Raw genomic sequence first — 23,800 nt, 5'->3', positions numbered from 1 at the left:
TATTGATAATTCTATTATGTCCATCTATTAGTGGACCAATACCATTGTCAGAATTCTTTTTTCCCTAATATATTTAAAAACTTGCTTCTTAATGTCCTTAACTCTGCGAGCCACAGATTTCTCATTGTGTCTCTTTGCTTCCCTTATCAATTTTCTACAGTTCCTAACTTCTGATTTATATTCATTACTATCAATTTCCCCTTTCTTTCTTTTGTTTATATATGAAATGTTTATAGCTGCCTTCACTTCCCTCTAAACCATATGAATTTTTAACCAGCACAGTCTCCTTCCTCAATTGTGGGATTGTAGGTTTTGGGATTCTTGTAAGCCCCATCTGGAGGATGGTGTGGATTGCACCCTCAGCAGGTTTGCAGACGACACTAAACTGGGAGGAGTGGTAAATATACTGGAGTGTACGGATGGGATACAGAGGGACCTGGACAAATTGGAGGATTGGGCCAAAAGAAATCTGATGAGGTTCAACAAGGACAAGTGCAGAGTCCTGCACTTAGGGCGGAAGAATCCAATGCACCACTACAGACTAGGGACCAAATGGCTAGGCAGCAGTTCTGCGGAAAAGGACCTAGGGGTTACAGTGGACGAGAAGCTGGATATGAGTCAACAGTGTGCCCTTGTAGCCAAGAAGGCCAATGGCATTTTGGGATGTATAAGTAGGGGCATTGCCAGCAGATGGAGGGGCGTGATCGTTCCCCTCTATTCGACATTGGTGAGGCCTCATCTGGAGTACTGTGTCCAGTTTTGGGCCCCACACTACAAGAAGGATGTGGAAAAATTGGAGAGAGTCCAGCAGAGGGCAACAAAAATTATTAGGGCACTGGAACACATGACTTACGAGGAGCGGCTGAGGGAACTGGGATTGTTTAGTCTACAGAAGAGAAGAATGAGGGGAGATAGCTGCTTTCAACTACCTGAAAGGGGGTTCCAAAGAGGATGGATCTAGACCGTTCTCAGTGGTAGCGGATGACAGAACAAGGAGTAATGGTCTCAAGTTGCAGTGGTGGAGATTTAGGTTGGATATTAGGAAAAACTTTTTCACTAGGAAGGTGGTGAAACACTGGAATGCGTTATCTAGGGAGGTGGTGGAATCTCCTTCCTTAGATATTTTTAAGGTCAGGCTTGACAAAGCCCTGGCTGGGATGATTTAATTGGGGATCGGTCCTGCTTTGAGCAGGGGGTTGGATTAGATGACCTCCTGAGGTCCCTTCCAACCCTGATATTCTATGATTCTATGTTATTAAACAATTCCCAGTTACCATTGTCATTTTTCTGATTAAATTCTTCCTTCCAGCTGGCTTGGCTGGTAAGTGTTTTCAGCTTTGTGAAATTGGTGCTATTAAAGAATCGTGTATGTGTGTGTGTGTGTGTATATTGTGACAAAATTCCTGCTCTACCTTGGTGGGTCTTGTGCTTATTGGCGGATTTGCTCACCTTGGAGCTTCACGGCAGCCCTCAGCTTGGCCGTTTTTCTAAATTCACAGTCCAGGTCGACTCTTCCTGTGTCTGACCAGGAGTTGGGAGGTTTGGACGGAACCCGGGCCCGCCCTCTACTCCGGGTTCCAGCCCAGGGCCCTGTGGATTGCAGCTGTCTAGAGTGACTCCTGGAACAGCTGTGCGACAGCTACAACTCCCTGGGCTACTTCCCCAGGGCCTCCTCCCAACACCTTCTTTATCCTCATCATAGGACCTTCCTCCTGGTGTCTGATAATGCTTGTACTCCTCAGTCCTCCACCAGCACATCCTCTCACTCCCAGCTCCTAGTGCCTCTTGCTCCCAGCTCCTCACATGCAAGGAAGGGAAACAGCCGTCTACCAGAGGAATACCGCCCGGGGAATCTACAAATCGCCGTGGAGGGGGCCCAAGACTGAGTAACTTTCGAACTGTGCTCTCGTGTGGGGGGAGGCCTTGACTGTGTCGTGACTGTGTTTGTAGGGACACAGGGGGTGTGGCACGGAGCTGCCCCCCGATCCATCTGTGTGTGTCCCCCCCCACACACTACTATCCTCATCACTGCTCCCTCCATCGTCATTGCTGGCTATTTAACATCTGCCTCTGGACTTAGCTGCTCGCCCTGATTCCACTGTGCGGGCCAGAAGCACCAGCCAGCCAAACAGGACTTTCTGTACGAGCGTACGGTGGTTCATGTGTGCCCCCCCTGAACTGCCCATCCCACAGTCTGTCCCTTTTTACCTGACCCCAACTCCAGTTAACCATCTGCCACCGCCCCCGCTGGGGCATCGGCAATGGAGGGCACCAGGGTGACCTCCGGCACTGCTATGTCCACTGCCTCCCCAGACTCTAGGGGAGCCCCCCCAGCCAGCGGGAAAGGCCAGGGCAAGAAGAAGGGGAAGGGCCCCGCTAAAACCACCAGGCCCTCTGTGGCAGGGGCCACCCCCACTGCTGCGGCCCCGCCACCGACCACGGCGTCCCTCCCCGCTGCCCCCTCCACCGGCTCTGCGGGTGTCCCTCTTCACCCCCCAGGATGTATGCCCGGGCGGCAGCAGCCCCCCCGCCTGCTGCCTCGTCATCTCTCCCGCCCACCGCCTCCGCCACCATCAACAACGGCCGGGGCCCCTTCCCCACCATGACAAGGAAGCACGGTGTCCGATGCCTCCTGCCCGCCTCGCCCCACGTGGAGACCTATGTGCGGGCGTTGGCGAGGGTGGTGGGGCCCTCGGCCATTGTGGCGGCCTCCAAAATGTATGGGAAGGTCGTCTTCTTCTTTGCATCAGAGGCAACCGCCCAGGAGGCGGTGGAGAGGGGCCTGGCGGTGGGGGGGCTTTTGTCCCCCTAGAGCCACTGGAGGACCTGGACATCCGCCTAGTCCTGACCTCCGTCCCTCCTTTTCTCCCCAATGCTGCCCTGTTACCCGCCCTTTCCACCCTGGGGAAACCTGTTTCTGTCATCAGCCCTCTCACGTTGGGCTGCAAGGACCCCACCCTCCGTCACATCTTTTCCTTCCGCCGGCAAATGCAGCTTCTACTGCCGTCGGCGGCGCGTGACGGAGAGGCGCTCGAGGGGTCCTTCCTAGTCCCCCACCAGGGGGCCCATTACCGGGTGTATTTCTCCATGGGGGAAGCCCAGTGCTACCTCTGCCGGGTGTCAGGGCATGTCCGGAGGGACTGCCCCTTAGGCCGGCAAGGAGGGGCACCTGGGATCCCCGAGACCCGTCAGGACATCGGCCCCATCATTGCCGACGCCCCTGGCCGCCCGATACCCAAACCCGCCCCCCCCCTCCTATTCGGACCACCACTTCTCCCGCTCAGGCCCAAGGGGCACCTCCCCTACAACGCCCAGACGAGCGGGAGAGCCCCACACTCGCTGCTGACAATCTGGCGGGGCCTATGGAGGAGGGTGTGGCAGAGATACCACCAGACATGGGAGAGAGCCTGCCCCAGGGAGAATCCTCCCTCCCTTATGCCGCCCCACCGTCCCTCCCCCCAGCCCCTGAGCCATCGCCTTTACCCCCTGACACGACCCCTGATAACCAGACCCCAGATGATGCCATGGAGGGCTGGGCCCTAGTCCAGGGGAAGCCAGGCAAGCGGAAGGCTCGAGCTCCGCCTCATCTACCCGAGGTGGAGGCCCCCCGGAAGACCAGGAAGGGGGGCACCGATGCCGAACCTTCCGCTTTGCCCACGAGTGTGTCCCATCCACCGGTGTCAGCCGGGAAAGACGTGGTAGCACCGGAAGGTAGTGTCTCCCCTCCACGGGAAACCCTCCCCTCCGAGACCCTCGAGGAAGCCCCTTCTGTCCTGACACTACCCAAACCCCCTGTGAACCCCGAGGCAACCGTCGTGGCGGGTGCCAGCGGGGAGAACCCCGGGGTGATGGAAAGTGTCCTCTCCTCCATGTTCGAGGAGATTGAGGCCCTAGATCTGACCCGAGTCACCCAGGGGGAGGACAACCTTTTGCCAGCAAACCTCGATTTGGGCGACCTCATTCCACCCCTCTTTTCCCCATGCTCCCTCCCCCAACTGCTGTTTCTGCTCCCACCTCCGAGGAGCCCCTGGACTCCTCCATCGACCCGGCTGCTGATGGCATCCCACTGACGACAACCGAGCCTGCTCAGGTGACAGCCGGCGCCACGCGGCCGGGACACGAGCCGCCAGGGGCACCCCCCGTTGGTGCGGAGCAATTGATTTCCTTCCCGGGAGGGGGCCCAACAGAAGATAATCCACCTCCTGATGCTGTAGCCGCTAAATTCACCATAGAGCTTGCGCCCGGTATCACTGAGAGCTCCCGCCCTACCCCCTTAACCCTCGAGCCTGATCGGGAGGCGCCACCATCCAGCTGCTTGCCTCCCGAAACCCAGAATTTCGCCTCTGCCCCTGCCCCACCCCATCCAGTCTACCTCCTGCGATGTTATCGCCGCCCCCGGGGCTGTCTCCTTCCCTTTTCCAACCAATGACCCCCAGGGAGCGGCCTTTGTGTTCTCCTGCCCCGACCCATTAGAGGCTGCTATTTTCCCTCCACCGACCCCTATCACCCCAGGGTTTGAGGCGGGCCTAGAAGCTCCAGCCCATCAGGCACCCCGTCGGGGGTCCGCACCCTGCTTGCCCGTTTTAGTGGGCCGCGGGGCTGCACCAAGGGCCCTGCTGGGGAACAACTGGGAAACCGTAACCCCACCCCCCCATGAGCTGCGAGGAGAGCTGCGGAAGTTTTTAGAGGATGTCCGTGGCTCCCTCAACAAGGTACAGCTTGCTCTCCAGCGATGGGGGGACTTTTTTCAAATCCTCCGGGCCACAAGGGCCCTCACGGGGGAAGGTAAAGGGACAGGGAAGCAGGATGCCGCAGCCTACTGGCGGGACCGCATCTTCCATGACCAATTACTCACCTACGGGATGGGTCAGGGACTGTCGCGCGGCCCGCTGTGGGATGCGAATGTCCCTGCCAATGAGGATCCCCCCCGGCCCTCCCCATGACACCTCTCACCATCGCAACATTGAACAACCCGGGGTTGTAGGATGGCTCTCCGCAGGTCCCAGGTGCTCTCCTTCCTTCGGGAGGGAGGGTACTCTGTGATTTTCCTGCAGGAGACCCATACGGATCCAACTGCCGAAGATAGTTGGCGGCTGGAGTAGGGGGACAGGGTCTATTTTAGCCATTCCATGATTCGGCAGGCTGGAGTGGCGACCCTGTTCTCCCCCGACCTACGGCCCGAGGTGCTAGGGGTCACCGAGGCCGTGCAGGGTCGCCTGCTGCAACTCCGGGTCCGTATAGAGGGGCTTGTGGTTAACCTCGTTAACGTCTATGCCCCGACATCGGGCCCAAAGCAGCTCTATCAGCAGGCGTCCGCCTTCCTCGGCACCTTAGATTCTGACGAGTGCCTGGTCCTGGGAGAGGATTTTAATACTACCCTCGAGGAGCGAGACCGCTCGGGGAATGAGCAGTGCCCGGCCGCCGCGGACACCCTCCGGGAGATAGTTGAACATCACTCCCTAGTGGACATCTGGCGTGACCACCACCCGGACGACACTTCCACGTTCACCTTTGTCCAGGTGGAAGCCCATCGGCTGAGCCACTCCCAGTTGGACCGCATTTATCTATCACGCTTCCATCTCTCATGAGCCCATGCCTCCAGCATTCAGCTGGCCCTATTTTCTGACCATCACCTAGCCACTGTGACAGCCTCCCTCTGTGCGGAGAGGCCGGGGCCAGCCTATTGGCATTTTAACAACAGCCTGTTGGAGGATGAGGTTCTTTGTGACATCCTTCCGGGAATTTTGGCTGGCCTGGCGAGGGCAGTGGCGTGCCTTTCCCTCGGCGCGGTGATGGTGGGACCTGGGGAAGGTGCGCGCCCGGCTTTTCTGCCACGACTACACCCGGGGCACCAGCCGACGGAGAAATGTGGCGATAGAGCAGTTGGAACGGGAGGTCTTAGAGCTGGAGAGGCATCTGGCCGCCAGCCCCGAGGACCCGCTCCTCTGCGGAGCATGCCAGGAGAAGCGGGAGGCGCTCCAGGCCCTCGAGAACCATCGGTCCCAGGGTGCCTTTGTTCGATCCCGCATCCGCCTCCTTCGGGAGATGGATCGCGGCTCCCGCTTCTTCTATGCCCTGGAGAAAATGAGGGAGGCCAAGAAACACATCACCTGCCTCCTGGCAGAAGAGGGCACCCCCCTCACGGATCCGGTGGAGATGTGCGGAAGGGCCCAAGACTTCTACACAAGTCTTTTCTCCCCGGATCTGACCGACCCTAGCGCTTGCAGAGTGCTTTGGGAGGAGCTCCCTACGGTCAGCGCGAACGACCAAGACTGGCTAGAGTTGCCTCTCACTCCGGCCGAGTTCTTGGAAGCTCTCCGTCGTATGCCCACTAATAAGTCTCCAGGCATGGACGGGCTGACTGTGGAGTTCTACCGCGTGTTTTGGGACGTCCTCAGCCCAGACCTAGTCACCATCTGGGCCGAGTCTCTGCAGAGCGGGGTCCTCCCTCTCTCGTGCAGGAGAGCTGTGCTCGCCTTATTGCCGAAGAAGAGGGACATCCGCGATTTACGAAATTGGCGTTCTGTCTCGCTCCTCAGCACAGACTACAAAATCGTAGCGAAAGCAATCTCGCTGCAGCTAGGGTCTGTGCTGGCGGACGTGATCCACCCAGACCAGACCTACACCGTCCTGGACCGCAGTATCTTTGATAACTTATTTCTGGTTCGGGACCTTTTGGAACTCGGGCGTAGGACGGTCTGTCATTCGCCCTCCTGTCCCTAGATCAGTAGAAGGCATTCGATAGGGTGGACCACGGGTACCTCCTGAGCACTCTGCAGGCGTTTGACTTCGGACCCCAGTTTGTGGGTTTTCTCCGGGTGCTGTACGCTTCCGCAGAGTGTCTGGTTAAGCTCAACTGGACCCTGACCGAACTGGTCAGCTTCGGGCGAGGAGTACGGCAGGGGTGCCCCCTCTCGGGCCAGCTGTACGCTCTAGCGATCGAGCCCTTCCTCTGTCTCCTCCGCAGGAGGTTGACGGGGTTGGTGCTGCGGGAGCCGGAGCTGCGGCTGGTCCTGTTGGCGTACTCTGATGACGTGCTCCTCGTGATCCAGGACCCCGGCGACTTGGCGCGGGTGGAGGCTTGCCAGGCCATCTATTCGGCAGCCTCCTCCGCTCGGGTCAACTGGGTCAAGAGCTCTGGCTTGGCGGTAGGAGACTGGCGGCAGGCGAGCTCCCTCCCACCCACGCTTCAGACCATCCAGTGGAGCGTGGGTCCGCTGCTCTACCTCGGCATTTACCTTTCTGCCACACATCCCTCTCCGCCGGAGAACTGGGAAAATTTAGAGGGCGAGGTGATAGAGCGGCTCCGGAAATGGACGAGGCTACTCCGATATCTCTCCCTCCGAGGGAGAGCGCTGGTGCTTAATCAACTAGTCCTGTCCACGCTCTGGTACAGGCTCAACACCCTGGTCCCGGCCCCGGGTTTCCTGACCAACCTCCGGACATCAATTCTGGGGTTCTTTTGGTCAGGAACGCACTGGGCCCCTGTAGGGGTTCTTCATCTACCCCTGAAGGAAGAAGGACAGGGCCTGAAGTGTCTTCACATTCAGGTCCGTGTCTTCCGCCTCCAGGCCCTACAGAGGCTCCTCTATGGTGCAGGCAGTTCGGCGTGGAGCACACTGGCGCACGCCATCCTGCGCCGCATCCGAGGGCTCCGATATGACTGGCAGCACTTTCATCTCTGTCCGGGAGGTCTTCTGCGAGACCTCTCCAGGCTGCCAGTCTTCTACCAGGACCTCCTCCGGACTTGGAAACTGTTCTTAACGACCAGGTCCGTGGCGGCCACCGAGGGGGCAGATCTCCTTGCGGAGCCCCTGCTACACAACCCCCAGCTCCGTGTGCAGGTGGTGGAGTCCCGCTCGGTGCGCCAGAGCTTGATCCTGGCAGAAGTCACGAGAGTCGGAGACCTCCTGGACTACGACCGGGGAGACTGGCTGGATCCCCTGACGCTCGCTCGGCGCATGGGGCTCTCCAGACCTCATACCCCCCCAGCACGTACTTCAGGAGGTGAGGGTCACTTTGCCGCCCGCTGCTCGAGCTTACCTCGACCGGGTCCTGCTCGAGGGCACGCCCCACCCACCCTCTACCCCAGGCCCGCCGGACCTTTCAATTGGACCCCTGCCCCGCAGACCCAATCGACCCCCTCACCCCTTCACTGCGAGCCGGCTGCATGAACTGCAGCCGGTCAGCTTCCAAACCGCGCCAAGGAAACATCTATACACGCTCGCGCTCCACACCCTTCACGCCCTCACCCTAGTGTCCCACCCCGACACAAAGTGGCGAGACCTTCTGCCACCTTTGGAGGGTGAGCAGCCCCGGTGGGCCAGCCTATATTCCACCTTGGTTCCGAGGCCCGTCGGGGACATCAGTTGGCGGCTCCTTCACGGAGCTGTGAGCACAGGCACGTACTTGGCGCGGCTCACCCCCATCCCAGATACTTGTCCCTTTTGTGGTGTGAGGGAAACCCTGGCGCATGTATATCTGGAGTGCACCAGGCTGCAGCCCCTGTTCCAGCTCCTCACAAATCTCCTATTACGTTTTTGGTTGCATTTTTCCCCTCACCTTTTTATTTATGCACTCCCCATCCGTGGCCTCACAAAGTCACGGGATCTCCTAGTTAACCTCCTCCTGGCCCTGGCTAAAACGGCCATCTGTAAAACCAGAGAGAGGAGGTTGGCTGATCGAGTTTCCTGTGACTGTGGGGCCGTTTTCCGATCCTCGGTCCGTTCACGTATCCGGGTGGAGTTCCTCTGGGCGGCGTCCACCGACTCCCTTGATGCTTTAGAGAAGCGGTGGGCGCTGTCCGAGGTTCTTTGCTCGGTGTCCCCATCCGGGTCCCTGTGTCTGACCCTTTGATTGAGGGAGAGAGTAAGGGACCCCAGCCCCAGCCATTGCTGCTGCAGACACCACCACCCTAGAGGGGTCCTTTCACACACGGGTGAACATGACTTCCCCTCCCCCGGATTGTCCACCCCACAGCCTGCCCCTCTTGTTGGGTGCTTTCAGAGGAGGGAATTGTTGGTGACACTCGGGCATGGTGCCAGGTAACTCGAGGGGGTGGAAGACCACGTGAGTCGATGAAGCCCCCTCGCTCTAGGCTACCAGGTAACTTGGAAGGGTGGAAGACCACGAGAGTCGAGGAATCCCCCCGCCCTGGGCCTGGGCAAGCTTGAACACTTCCCTCCCCTGAAGCTAATGAGAAAACAGTTGTGATTGGTTGCTGTGTTACACATTGCATGTGCTGCTGTTTTTACTTTGTAAGTGTGTTATGCAAATAAAAACACCTTTTGCTTAAAAAAAAAAAATTACTCTCCTATAGCCGTCTGGCCCGACCCTGTCACAATATATATATATAACTGGTCTGGACTTTAATCTGTTTGCACATTATGAATGGTGTCAAGTCATTATCACTTGTACTGAGCTACCATTAATTTTTAGTTCTGTGATCAGTTCCTCTTTATCTGTAAGGAAAAAGTCTAATACAGAACTCCCCGGCATTTTGGGCTGTATAAGTAGGGGCATTGCCAGCAGATCGGGGGACGTGATCGTTCCCCTCTATTCGACATTGGTGAGGCCTCATCTGGAGTACTGTGTCCAGTTTTGGGCCCCACACTACAAGAAGGATGTGGAAAAATTGGAAAGTGTCCAGCGGAGGGCAACAAAAATGATTAGGGGACTGGAACACATGACTTATGAGGAGAGGCTGAGGGAACTGGGATTGTTTAGTCTGCGGAAGAGAAGAATGAGGGGGGATTTGATAGCTGCTTTCAACTACCTGAAAGGGGGTTCCAAAGAGGATGGATCTAGACTGTTCTCAGTGGTGGCAGATGATAGAACAAGAAGGAATGGTCTCAAGTTGCAGTGGGGGAGGTCTAGGTTGGATATTAGGAAACACTATTTCACGAGGAGGGTGATGAAGCACTGGAATGCGTTACCTAGGGAGGTGGTGGAATCTCCTTCCTCAGAGGTTTTTAAGGCCCAGCTTGACAAAGCCTTGGCTGGGATGATTTAGTTGGTGTTGGTCCTCCCTTGAGCAGGGGATTGGACTAGATGACCTCCTGAGGTCTTCCAACTCTAATAATCTATGATTCTATGTGGGCGCTTGGCTGTGTTCGTGTAGCTGAAGCCTGGGCAGTGCTACTGCTCTCACGCCTGGCTTAGAGCTCTGGACAGCATCTCTCTCCTGCTTTGTTCCCAGCTAGCTTGTCACATTTCGGGTCTCAGGTGACTGTTCGTTTCCCTTCTCCCTGCTGGTTGGGAAGGAGGTAGGGAGACGCCTGCCTGCTGATTGGGCCCCAAGTGACAAAAGCCAAGTGGTTGAGTTCTGTGGGAGTCTATTGCTGAGCACAGACAGACAGTGCCTCCAGGGCACTTGGGAACAGCCCAACTAACCCTAACGCATCTGACAGCAAGGCTCAGCACACTCAGTGTCTGGGTGGAAGCCTTGACACAGGCATGCGGGAAGCCCAGGATCATTTCTGGTCCCACGGGTCTTGCTCTCAGTCTGGCAGAGGCTCCACGGAGAAGGAAGCTCCCGGCCTGTTCCGCAGTGTGACCCTCTGATCTCCTTCCCTGGGGGAAGGGAGGAGTGCTGCAGCGGCTGGATGCTCAAGCCCAGTGGGAGGGAGTGCATCACCTGGCAGGTGTAGATTGAATCCTGTCCAGTGACCAGGGTGGGGCGGGCCAGGGGCAGTGTCTCAGTGTCTCCAATGCACCCATCTTTGTTCTCTCCTTCCTCCCTCTAGAAACCAAGGAGGAGCTCGAAGAATTAATGTCTGACATCAAAAAGACAGCGAACAAAGTGCGCTCCAAGCTAAAGAGTGAGTATTAGTTTGCAGCGAAGCATGGGAACTGGCCCCTGGCTGCTGCTTGTCTGCCCCTCAGCTGCCTGGAGGGTCCCTGTTGGCCTCAGGGCCTGCTCCCAGGCCTGCACCAGCATTGCTACAGCTGTATGCAGGCCCCACATGGAGTGGGTGAGCCTGCAGACTTGGTTAGCTCTGCTGTTGCCCCTTGGGTCACTGCTCACTGGCTTCCAGGAGACATGGGAGATGAGCTTCTGATGACTGTGTGTGAGGCTTGTATGTTACACTCTCCGGGGTTTTGTTCCATGTCCTCTCTCTGTGCTGTGCTGCTCTGACCTCTCTCAGCACTGCAGTCTGGCAGCCCCAGTGGCTCCCACTTGTCTCCTACAAACCAGAGACCAGCCCATGGTGTAGAGTGTTTGAATTTTCCTCTCTGTGCATCTGTGTGGTCAAGACTCAGAGATAGGCATTGTCAGCGTCTCTAGAGCTTGTTTTGGCTGCAGAGAGCCAGCTCTGCCCTTGAGCCATGTGGCAAGGGCTCTTGGATCCTCTCACACAGAGTGTGCCAGGCACGGTACACAGAGTCACCGTAACCCCGTTCCCATGTCTCCTGAGCAGTGACTCTGGTTTACTGACACTGATTTCACTGAACCGTGGTCAGGGCCCTGTGTGTTCTGCGGTTCCACGGGTGCACAGGATTCACTTGGGGCCACACAATTGTGTCCAAAATCTCAGCTTTCACTTTTTACCAAAGTACACGTCTAGCCTTTCAGTTATGAGAATAACCGCAAAAGCGTGACCTGGGCTGGGTCTGTAAAGAGCCCAAACCAATGGCTCTGAGAGGTGTGAACTCCTCCAGCCCTCTTACTCTGGGCCCCGTTGGATCTGTGATCGTGTGTCTGTGGAATCTGGAATTTTCCCAGGAACCACAGAATTCAGTATTTTGCTGCAGAAGGAATCTGTCCAGCTGTTAGCCATAGTGCTGTGAGTGTGGGAGGATGGGAGTGAAAAGGATTTCATGGATATACAATTAATTAATATGGCTGTAGAATTTTGGGCTGCTTGCCACAGTTTGGTCCCATTGTGCTGTGGTGTAAACAGGGCCCTGCCCCGGTTTGGCCCTATTCCTCCATGCATTGGCAAAGTGGGCTAATGTAGGAAGGGCCAGAGAAATTAGAGAAGAAAAAGCCATAGTATGTTGCCCAGTGCATCCCCAGCCAATGCAAGCTGGGCCCCTACAGTGTATCTTCACTTGTGTCTTCTCCAGTGCAATAGGAAATATCTCAGCATGGGGCTTCCACCACTCCTGGTGAGAGATGGCTCTGCAGTCTGACAGCTTAGTGAACTATTTTTCTGAGGCTTGTATGTGAGTCCTGCTTGTGCCCCACTGAACCACACTGAGCAATTTTGCTCACTGGTCTTGGTGGTTGCACCTTTCTCAGGTTACCCTCTGTCAACCATTAGCCATCTTTCACTTTTAATCTCCCCCCGTAAATTACTCTCTCTAGTCCACTAACCCACTTTTGCAGCCTGAGGACAGGCCAGGGGTTAACAATGGACCAGGCAGAGGCAGAATGACAAGCAGCTGGGCTAGAGCAGAGCTCCGTTGTACAGACTCTTGGAGCACAGGGGCTGAAAGAGAACCTCTCCCACAGAGCCAAGAGGCAAGTGTTTTAGCTGAGGGGCCTGGGGAGTGGCTGGGCTGGGAATACCAGGTATGTGTGTTGGACCCATGGTTGTCACTGATGCTGGCTAGAACAGGACTGCAGCAAGCCCAAGGGAGCGTGGTTTGCCAGGGGCTCTGTGTCATCCTCTCTGGGAGCAGAACAAACGCTTGGTGGCATTTCTTAACGGGTCTGTGAGGGACACACCTGCCGGAGGGGCCTTCCCTGGGGCCCCAGCACTGGATGCAGCTTTCTGAGGGTGAAGAGGAATTACCTCTGCTTTATGACATGAGGCCTCTTTAAAATATGCAGGCGGAGCTGGCACGTCCCTGACGAGGTAATAGGGAAAACAAGTTAGCATGTTGAGGCAAAAAGGTGCCATCCTTGTGTGTGCAAGGGCAGGGTGCAAGGTTCCTGAACAGAAGTTCTACCTTGTCCTGGGTTCACATCACCTGTATGGAAATGGACTCATCTTCATTAGGTTCCCCAACAGCTGCACAGGCTGCGTCTCCAGTGTCCAGCACGATAATCGGAATCATAGAATCATAGAATCATAGAATATCAGGGTTGGAAGGGACCCCAGAAGGTCATCTAGTCCAACCCCCTGCTCAAAGCAGGACCAAGTCCCAGTTAAATCTTCCAGACACAGCTTTTTCCCCTCCTGTGTCCGTCAGACTGAGATAAGGTCCCTGTTGAGAAGACATGGGGCTCTGGAGAGGAGGACGGGGTGCAGGGAGAGAGCAGACATAGAGTCAAGGAAGGTCAACTTATTTCATCAGCATGCTCCATTTTGTTGGCATCTTCCTGCCTCAGGGAAACACAGAAGGGGAATGGAGTGAGCTTGATTGACAGGGGGGAGGGATAGCTCGGTGGTCTGAGCATTGGCCTGCTAAACCCAGGGTTGTGAGTTCAATCCTTGAAGGGGCCATTTAGGGATCAGGGGCAAAAATTGGGGATTGGTCCTGCTTTGAGCAGAGGGTTGGACTAGATGACCTCCTGAGGTCCCTTCCAACCCTGAGAGTCTATGATTCTATGACAGCTTCCATTACCAGAAGAATCAGTCTTTGTAACAACTAGGGAGTGAGGACAAAGAGACCATCAACCTGAGGGTGACATTACGGCGTGCTGGGGTGCTCTGACTAGGAGAGAACACATTGGAGCCAAATAGCATGGAACCCCCAGGAGCCCATGAGATGTGTTCAGCCAGGGCTGCACGGCCTCTCCAGCCAGGATTCAGGCGACCACACTGTTGGGAGGCTGCAGCCCACCCATGGGTTAGCTGCAGTGGATATGGGGCCTTAGATGGGATTAGGCTTGCTTTGGTCCGCGAGCGTAGTGCACAGTTGCAGACTGCTTGTCCTTCGGGGGTGAACACAGCCCTCTTAATGGAAGAATTGGCGTCCTGTAGGTTTAAGAAGGCAGTTACATTGCCTCTCCAGGAGCCACTGTACCTGTATTCTGTAGATTTCAAGAGAGATGCATAATCCTGAAGGAGGAATTAAACATGGCTGGCCTGTAAAATGCCCTTCCCCAGGCTCTTTGGCTCAGTAACATCTGTAACTAACATGTTTTGGTCTGGCAGTGAAAAAAGCATATCCCCGTTTTCCATCTGCGTGCAGAGTCACATTTCTGAGTGATCAGGAACAGTCAGCATGGATTCACCAAGGGCAAGTCATGCCAGGCTAACCTAATTGCCTTCTGTGGTGAGATAACTGGCTCTGTGGATGAGGGGAAAGCAGTTGACATGTTCTTCCTTGACTTTAGCAAAGCTTTTGTTATGGTCTCCCACAGTATTCTTGCCAGCAAGTTAAAGAAGTATGGGCTGGATGAATGGACTATAAGGTGAATAGAAAGCTGGCTAGATTGTCGGGCTCAATGGGTAGTGATCAGTGGCTCCATGTCTACTTGGCAGCTGGTATCAAGCGGAGTGCCCCAAGGGTTGGTCTTGGGGCCAGTTCTGTTCAATATGTTCATTAATGATCTGGAGGATGGTGTGGATTGCACCCTCAGCAAGTTTGCAGATGACACTAAACTAGGAGGAGAGGTAGATACGCTGGAGGGTAGGGATAGGATACAGAGGGTCTTAGACAAATTAGAGGTTTGGGCCAAAAGAAATCTGATGAGGTTCAACAAGGACAAGTGACAAGGACAAGAAGGAATCAATCCTGAAGCACTTACATGAGAGGAAAGTGATCAGGAACAGTCAGCATGGATTCACCAAGGGTAGGTCATGCCTGACTAATCTAATCACCTTCTATGATGAGATTACTGGTTCTGTGGATGAAGGGAAAGCAGTGGATGTATTGTTTCTTGACTTTAGCAAAGCTTTTGACACGGTCTCCCACAGTATTCTTGTCAGCAAGTTAAAGAAGTATGGGCTGGATGAACGCACTATAAGGTGGGTAGAAAGTTGGCTAGATTGTCGGGCTCAACGGGTAGTGATCAATGGCTCCATGTCTAGTTGGCAGCCGGTGTCAAGTGGAGTGCCCCAGGGGTCGGTCCTGGGGCCGGTTTTGTTCAATATCTTCATAAATGATCTGGAGGATGGTGTGGATTGCATCCTCAGCAAATTTGCGGATGATACTAAACTGGGAGGAGTGGTAGATATGCTGGAGGGCAGGGATAGGATACAGAGGGACCTAGACAAATTGGAGGATTCGGCCAAAAGAAATCTGATGAGGTTCAATAAGGATAAGTGTAGGGTCCTGCACTTAGGACGGAAGAACCCAATGCACAGCTACAGACTAGGGACCGAATGGCTAGGCAGCAGTTCTGCAGAAAAGGACCTAGGGGTGACAGTGGACGAGAAGCTGGATATGAGTCAGCAGTGTGCCCTTGTTGCCAACAAGGCCAATGGCATTTTGGGATGTATAAGTAGGGGCATAGCTAGCAGATGGAGGGACGTGATCGTTCCCCTCTATTCGACATTGGTGAGGCCTCATCTGGAGTACTGTGTCCAGTTTTGGGCCCCACACTACAAGAAGGATGTGGATAAATTGGAGAGAGTCCAGCGAAGGGCAACGAAAATGATTAGGGGTCTGGAACACATGACTTATGAGGAGAGGCTGAGGGAACTGGGATTGTTTAGTCTGCAGAAGAGAAGAATGAGGGGGGATTTGATAGCTGCTTTCAACTACCTGAGAGGTGGTTCCAGAGAGGATGGTTCTAGACTATTCTCAGTGGTAGAAGAGGACAGGACAAGGAGTAATGGTCTCAAGTTGCAGTGGGGGAGGTTTAGGTTGGATATTAGGAAAAACTTTTTCACTAGGAGGGTGGTGAAACACTGGAATGCGTTACCTAGGGAGGTGGTAGAATCTCCTTCCTTGGAAGTTTTTAAGGTCAGGCTTGACAAAGCCCTGGCTGGGATGATTTAATTGGGGATTGGTCCTGCTTTGAGCAGGGTGTTGGACTAGATGACCTCCTGAGGTCCCTTCCAACCCTGATATTCTATGATTCTATGATTCTAAGTGCGGTGTCCTGCACTTAGGACAGAAGAATCCCATGCACCGCTACAGACTAGGGACCGAGTGGCTAGGCAGCAGTTCTGCAGAAAAGGACCTAGGGGTTACGGTGGACGATGATACGGTGGATATGAGTCGACAGTGTGCCCTTATTGCCAAGAAAGCTAATGGCATTTTGGGCTGTATTAGTAGGGGCATTGCTAGCAGATCAAGGGACGTGATCATTCGCCTCTATTCGGCACTGGTGAGGCCTCATCTGGAGTACTGTGTCCAGTTTTGGGCCCCACACTACAAGAAGGATGTGGAAAAATTGGAAAGAGTCCAGCAGAGGGCAACAAAAATGATCAGGGGGCTGGAGCACGTGACTTATGAGGAGAGGCTGAGGGAACTGGGGTTATTTAGTCTGCAGAAGAGAAGAATGGGGGGGGGGATTTGATAGCTGCTTTCAACTACCTGAAAGGGGGTTCCAAAGAGGATGGATCTAAACTGTTCTCAGTGGTAGCAGATGACAGAACAACGAGTAATGGTCTCAAGTGGCAGTGGGGGAGGTGTAGGTTGGATATTAGGAAACACTATTTCACTAGGAGGGTGGTGAAACACTGGAATGCGTTACCTAGGGAGGTGGTGGAATCTCCTTCCCTAGAGGTTTTCGAGGTCAGGCTTGACAAAGCCCTGGCTGGGATGATTTAGTTGGGGATTGGTCCTGCTTTGAGCAGGGGACTCTGAAAAGGACTTGGGAGTCATGGTGGATAATCAGGTGAACATGAGCTCCCAGTGCTACGCTGTGGCCAAAAGAGCTAATGTGATCCTGGGATGCATAAACGGGGGAATCTCAAGTAGGAGGAGAGAGGTGATTTTACCTCTGTATTCGGCACTGGTGTAACCACTGCTCAGATACTGGGTCCAGTTCTGATGTCCACAATTCAAGAAGGATGTTGATAAATTAGAGAGGTTTGAGAGAAGAGCCACAAGAATGATTAAAGGATTAGAAAACCTGCCTTATATTGAGAAACTCCAGGAGCTCAGTCTATTTATCTTAACATAGAGCAGGTTAAGGGGTGATTTGATCACAGGAGGAAGAGATAGTTGATCATGGGATCTTCAATCCAGCAGAGCAAGGTCTAACACAATCCAGTGGCTGGCAGTTGAAGCCAGACAAATTCAGACTGGAAATAAGGTGTAAATGTTAAACAGTGGAACAACTCATCAGTGGTCGTGGTGGATTCTCCATCACTGGCCATTTTTAATCCAGATTGGCTGTTTGTTGAAGAGATCTCCTCTAGGAATCATTTTGGGGACATGCTGTGGCCTGTGTTACACAGGTCAGATGATGATCCCAATGGTCCCTTCTGGCCTTGGAGTCTTAGTCGTTCCCCAGAAATGAATAGCACAGCCCCAAAGTCCACCCTTTAGTGTTACTGGGTCACTTCCTAGTACATGGTCTCCTGTAAAAGGGGACTAACCACCTGGCAGGTTTTATTTTGTAAGTGTCTCTGTGACACTTTGAGCTCGGCTCATTTGCTGTGGCATTTCAGCTGTGGGATTTCTCACTGCATCTAACGATATGCAAATGATGTTGTGTTCCATTGGGGAGTTCATGTGAATGCTTTAGAAATGCAGTGGTGACTCTAGGTCAGCTCTGGAGTGGAAGCCATATCAGTGCACTCACCTTTCAAGCTGAAAATGGCTGACACGGTTATAGAGATTATCTATCAGAGAGGGAGGTGCACACAGTGACTCCACCAAGTGTCCATTAATGACTTTCTTATACCTTGGCCCATACAGACAAGGTCACTTTTTGAGAGTGGCTGGGTATCATTCCAGCTTCAGAGGAGCAGCATGATCTCTTACCAGGATGAGAGGTTGGAGGTATAAGTGGGGAAGAGCTAAATAAGAAAACAGGGTAGGGTTCTACTACAGACCACCAAATCAGGAGGAGGAGCAGCTAGATGAGGCATTTCTAGAACAGACAAAAACATCCAAAACATAGGACCCAGGAGTAATTTTACTACCCAGAGATCTGTTGGAAAAACAGCACGGCAAAAACACAGTCTCCAGGACCTGGGGATTACAGTGGATGAGAAACTGGATATGAGTCAGCAGTGTGCCCGTGTTGCCAAGAAGGCTAACGGCATATTGGGCTGCATTAGTAGGGGCATTGCCAGCAGATCGAGAGAAGTGATTATTCCCCTCTATTCGGCACCAGTGAGGCCACATCTGGAGTATTGCACCCAGTTTTGGGCCCCACACTACAGAAGGGTGTGGACAAATTGGAGAGAGTCCAGCGGAGGGCAACAAAAATGATCGGGGGCTGGGGCACATGACTTATGAGGAGAAGCTGAGGGAACTGGGGTTATTTAGTCTGCAGATGAGAAGAGTGAGGGGGGATTTGATAGCAACCCTTCAACTACTGGAAGGGGGGTTCCAAAGAGGATGGAGCTCGGCTGTTCTCAGCGGTCGCAGATGACAGAACAAGAAGCAGTGGTCTCAAGTTGCAGTGGGGGAGATTTAGGTTGGATATTAGGAAAAACTATTTCACTGGGAGGGTGATGAAGCACTGGAATGGGTTCCTTAGGGACGTGGTGGAATCTCCTTCCTTAGAGGTTTTTAAGGTCAGGCTTGACAGTCCTGGCAGGGATGATTTAGAATCATAGAATCATAGAATATCAGGGTTGGAAGTGCCTCAGGAGGTCATCTAGTCCAACCCCCTGCTCAAAGCAGGACCAATCCCCAACTAAATCATCCCAGCCAGGGCTTTGTCAAGCCTGACCTTAAAAATATCTAAGGAAGGAGATTCCACCACCTCCCTAGGTAACGCATTCCAGTGTTTCACCACCCTCCTAGTGAAAAAGTTTTTCCTAATATCCAACCTACACCTTCCTCACTGCCACTTGAGACCATTACTCCTTGTTCTGTCATCAGCTACCACTGAGAACAGTCTAGATCCATCCTCTTTGGAACCCCCTTTCAGGTAGTTGAAAGCAGCTATCAAATCCCCCCTGATTCTTCTCTTCCGCAGACTAAACAATCCCAGTTCCTTCAGCCTCTCCTCATAAGTCATGTGATCCAGTCGCCTAATCATTTTTGTTGCCCTCCGCTGGACTCTTTCTAATTTTTCCACATCCTTCTTGTAGTGTGGGGCCCAAAACTGGACATAGTACTCCAGATGAGGCCTCACCAGTGTCAAATAGAGGGGGACGATCACGTCCCTTGATCTGCTGCCAATGCCCCTATGTATACATCCCAAAATGCCATTTAGTTGGGGTTGGTCCTGCTTTGAGCAGGGGATTGGACTAGATGACCTCCTGAGGTCTCTTCCAACCGTAATGTTCTGTGATTCTATGATTCAGTAAGTTCTTGGAATGTTTTGGGGCAACTTTTTATTTCAGGAAGTGGAGAAAGGGACATGGGGACAGCATTTTTAGACTTTATTGTGACCAACAGGTTGAGGCAGTGATTGCCAACCTGAAGGTAGAAGGCAAGTTGGGTGAAAGTGATCCTGAAATGATGCTGTCATGATTCTAAGGAAAGGAAGCTGTCAGAGCAGCAGAAGACTTTAGCCAACTCAGAGAACTGGTAGGGAGAGTGTGTAATGATTTGGGATCACCCAGACCAGGCAGGAGTTCTGTCACCACCTGCCCTGTAACCTTGAAATGCCTTAGTGCTGTGCTGCTGTGGCTCAGAGCCCTGACACCTGTGGCCAGCCCACAAGCACAAAGGTCTCACCCTGGCTTCTACCAGCCTAGTTACTCCTTGCAGGGTGACCTCAGCAGCCCTTCTAGTCCTGAGTCTCCCCAAATCCGTCCTTCCTCAGTTCTTAACCACCAGACACTCAGACCCTTCCCCTCTGGTTCATCGTCCCCAAAGGTGTGAAACCACTCTCCACTTATCATAGAATCCTAGAAGATTAGGATTGGAAGACCCCTCAGGAGGTCATCTAGTTCCATCCCCTGCTCAAAGCAGGACCAACCCCAACTAAATCATCCCAGCCAGGGCTTTGTCAAGCCGGGCCTTAAAAACCTCTAAGGAAGGAGATTCCACCACCTCCCTAGGTAACCCATTCCAGTGCTTCACCCCCTCCTCATGAAATAGTGTTTCCTAATATCCAACCTAAACCTCCCCCACCGCAACTTGAGACCATTACTCCTTTTTCTGTCAGCTGCCACCACTGAGAACAGCCGAGCTCCATCCTCTTTGGAACCCCCCTGCAGGTAATTGAAGGGCTGCTATCAAATCCCCCCTCACTCTTCTCTTCTGCAGACTAAACAAGCCCAGTTTCTTCAGCCTCTCCTTATAAGTCATGTGCCCCAGCCCCCTGATCATTTTCATTGCCTTCCGCTGGACTCTCTCCAATTTGTCCAGATCCTTTCTGTAGAGGGAGGCCAAAAATTGGACGCAATACTCCAGATGTGGTCTCACCAGTGCTGAATAGAGGGGAATAATCACTTCCCTCGATCTGCTGGCAATGCTCCTACTCTGCAGCCAAAGATGCTGTTGGCCTTGTTGGCAAGAAGGGCACACTGCTGACTCATATCCAGCTTCTCATCCACTGTAATCCCTTGGTCCTTTTCTGCAGAACTGCTGCGTAGCCAGTTGGTCCCCAGCCTGTAGCGGTGCATGGGATTCTTCCTTCTTAAGTGCAGGACTCTGCACTAGTCCTTGTTGAACCTCATCAGATTTGTTTTGGCCCAACCCTCCAATTTATCTAGGTCACTCTGGACCCTATCTCTACCCTATAGTGTATCTACCTCTCCCCCCGGCTTAGTGTCATCTGCAAACTTGCTGAGGGTGCAAGCTCACTTTAGCACACACACTCCACACTGTCTGCACACGAGAGACCTTCAAGGGGTAAAAATAAACAAGAGGTTTATTTAATAGAAAAACCACAGACTCCGAGATGAAAGAGTAAGGGAGAGCACACAGATACAAGTTACACAGTACATTGGTCAAACTGGACAGTCTCTACGTAAAAGAATAAATGGACACAAATCAGACGTCAAGAATTATATCATTTAAAAACCAGCTGGAGAACACTTCAATCTCTCTGGTCACTCGATTACAGACCTAAAAGTGGCAATACTTCAACAAAAAAACTTCAAAAAGAGACTCCAATGAGAGACTGCTGAATTGGAATTAATTTGCAAACTGGATACAATTAACTTAGGCTTGAATAGAGACTGGGAGTGGATGGGTCATTACACAAAGTAAAACTATTTCCCCATGTTTATTTCAAACAACCCCCCCCCCCCCCCCCATTGCTCAGACGTTCTTGTCAACTGCTGGAAATGGCCCACCTTGATATCACTACAAAAGGTCCCCCCCTCCCACTCTCCTGCAGGTAATAGCTCACCTTAAGTGATCACTCTGGTTACAGTCTGTATGGTAACACCCATTGTTTCATGTTCTCTATGTATATAAATCTCCCCACTGTATTTTCCACTGAATGCATCCAATGAAGTGAGCTGTAGCTCACGAAAGCTTATGCTCAAATAAATTTGTTAGTCTCTAAGGTGCCACAAGTACTCCTTTTCTTTTTGCGAATACAGACTAACACGGCTGCTACTCTGAAACCAGTAAATAAATGGCATCACACAACTTCAGGCTTCACATTACAGTATTAGATAAAATCCTCTTTCTAATACAAGTTAGCAATTGCCTTTGAACAGTTTCCCAGCCTACCCACTAGCCGTAGGCAGGATCCAGCATTCACAGACAGCCTCCCACCTTCCAGACTGTTCCCCAAATTCTGGATGAAAAGCCTCAGACGCAAGCCTGGTTTTAAAAAGCTTCCCCCGCCTGCCTCGCTTTTCTTTGTCTCTTAGTCCATGGTGACTCATGTTTATTCAGAATGTGGAAAGCCCCTCTTGATTTAAGAGCCAGCATGTCTGTGTCTTTCCGTTAAATTTAATGATCCTCCGTTGTCCTTCCCTGGGCTGGGTGGATACCCGAAGTTGCTTTTGTGTAGACAAATGACTTGGGAGGTGCCTCTTCCTGTCTGAACACTCACTGTCTTGCTGTGAGCTGGAGCTGAAGTTTTATGAGCACAGTTCTCTATGGACACAAATAAAAGCACCACAAGCATGGCCTGTGTAGAGCATGATAAGCTTTCATAAAAGACCTTACTCTGCATGTGTTTCTAGTACATTAACATTGTGTACAATCAGTTGGTTCAACTGCTTTTTCTTTGGGGTTCAAACCCCCTGTTCTCCCATTGCAGTGTCTGGACCCTGATTGTCACAGGATCCTGTGGGAAGAAAATAGAAGGGAAAATGTAGTTTGGAGAGTTGGTGGTTTCTTGAAGAGACAATATGAAAGGCATAACACCAAACGATTCCAGTACAAAGGAAAGAGCGGAAGAATAGTAAGAAGCCAATATGGCTCCATTAGGAGCTCTTTAATGACCTGAAAATCAAAAAGGAATCCTACACCAAGTGGACATATGGACAATTCACTAAGAATGAATACAAAAGAATAGCACAACCATGCAGGGACACAATCAGAAAGACTAAGGGTTATGAGCAAGGGACATAAAAGGCAATAAGATCAGATTCTTTAAATACATTTTGAGTGAGAGAAACAGGAAGTATAGGCCACTACATAGTAGGGAAGGAGAGCTAATAATTTGAAGATATCAAGTAGACAGGTGTTTAATGCCTATTTTGCTTCAGTCTTCACTAAGAAGGTTAATTGTAACTAGCTGCTTAATACAATTAATATTAACAAGAAGACTGGAGGAACCCCAGTCAGAATAGGGAAAGAACAGTTTAAAGAATATGTAGATAAATTAGATGTATTCAAGTTGGCAGGGCCTGACAAAATTCACATAGGGTATTTAAGGAACTAGCTGAAGCAATCTGAGAACATTAGAATCTTTGAGAACTCATGGAGGATGGGTGAGGTCCCAGAGGGCTGGAGAAGAGGGGATATAGTACCTATCTTTAAAAAGGGGAACAAAGAGGACCTGGGGAGTTATAGACCAGTTAGCCTAACTTCGATCCATGGAAAGATACTGGATAAATAATTAATCAGTTTGTAACCACCAAGAGAATAATTGTCAGGATCCCAAGAAGGGCAGTCATGGCCAAGGGTCAGAGCAAGGGCAACCCGAAGGCTGGGAGTAGCAGAGGAGTTCGTAGTCAGATCGAAGCCAGAGTCAATACCAAAGTCGTAGTCAGAATCAGGCGGTGAAGTCCAAATCAAGCCAAGGTTAAGCCAGGAATTCCACATAAGGAGCAGGAACAGTTGAGGCAGGTACAGAAGATCTGTGCCGTTGCCTGGACACTTCCTGGAACGCCCCTTGGGTTTATATGGGGAAGGGAGCCAATCAGGAGCCATGGGACTTGAGGTGGAACATCTGATGGGCTGTGTGTTATAGGTGCGGCTGAGTGGCAGCCTGGAGATGTTGCAATAATGCGATGGTAAATAATAGCCAATGTGAGTTTGTCAAGAACGAGTCATGCCAGGTCAGCCTGATTTCCTTCTTTGGCAGGGTGACTGGCCTGTCGGATGGGGGAAGCAGTAGATGTGACAGATCTTGATTTTAGTCAGGCTTTTGACACAGTCCCAAATGACATTCTCATAAGCAAACTAGAGAAATATGATCCAGATGAAATCACTATAATGTGGGTGCACAAACGGTTTAGAGACTTAACTCAAACAGTCGTTATCAATACTTTGCTGTCAGACTGGGAGGGCGTATCTAGTGGGGTTCTGCAGGGGTCTCGAAGGAGAGCAATATATTCAATATGTTCATTAATGATTTGGATAATGGAGTGGACCGTACACTTATACAATTTGTGATGACACCAACCTGGGAGGGGTTGCAGGTCCATTAGTACAGACATTGCTGTGCAGGGCACAGAATTCCTACTCT

General features: G+C 52.3%; 1 protein-coding gene across 3 annotated transcripts in view; it reads left to right on the top strand.

Moving 5' to 3' along the window:
* Window positions 1–23,800, top strand: part of STX1A (syntaxin 1A) — a 329,962-nt gene that overhangs the window by 217,978 nt on the left and 88,184 nt on the right. For all 3 annotated transcript variants that reach the window (XR_006286303.1, XM_037880295.2, XM_043531075.1), the window contains exon 4: window positions 10,746–10,820. Coding sequence is in view for 2 of the 3 variants with exons in the window: in XM_037880295.2 (XP_037736223.1) it covers window positions 10,746–10,820 (75 nt within the window). In the remaining variant the exon portion in view is untranslated. The remainder of the gene's footprint in view (window positions 1–10,745; window positions 10,821–23,800) is intronic.

This window comes from Chelonia mydas, chromosome 17, assembly GCF_015237465.2.
Source record: "Chelonia mydas isolate rCheMyd1 chromosome 17, rCheMyd1.pri.v2, whole genome shotgun sequence".
Classification (NCBI taxonomy): Eukaryota; Metazoa; Chordata; order Testudines; family Cheloniidae; genus Chelonia; species Chelonia mydas.
Note: the sequence above shows the minus strand (reverse complement) of the source record. Positions and strands in the feature narration are given on the sequence as shown.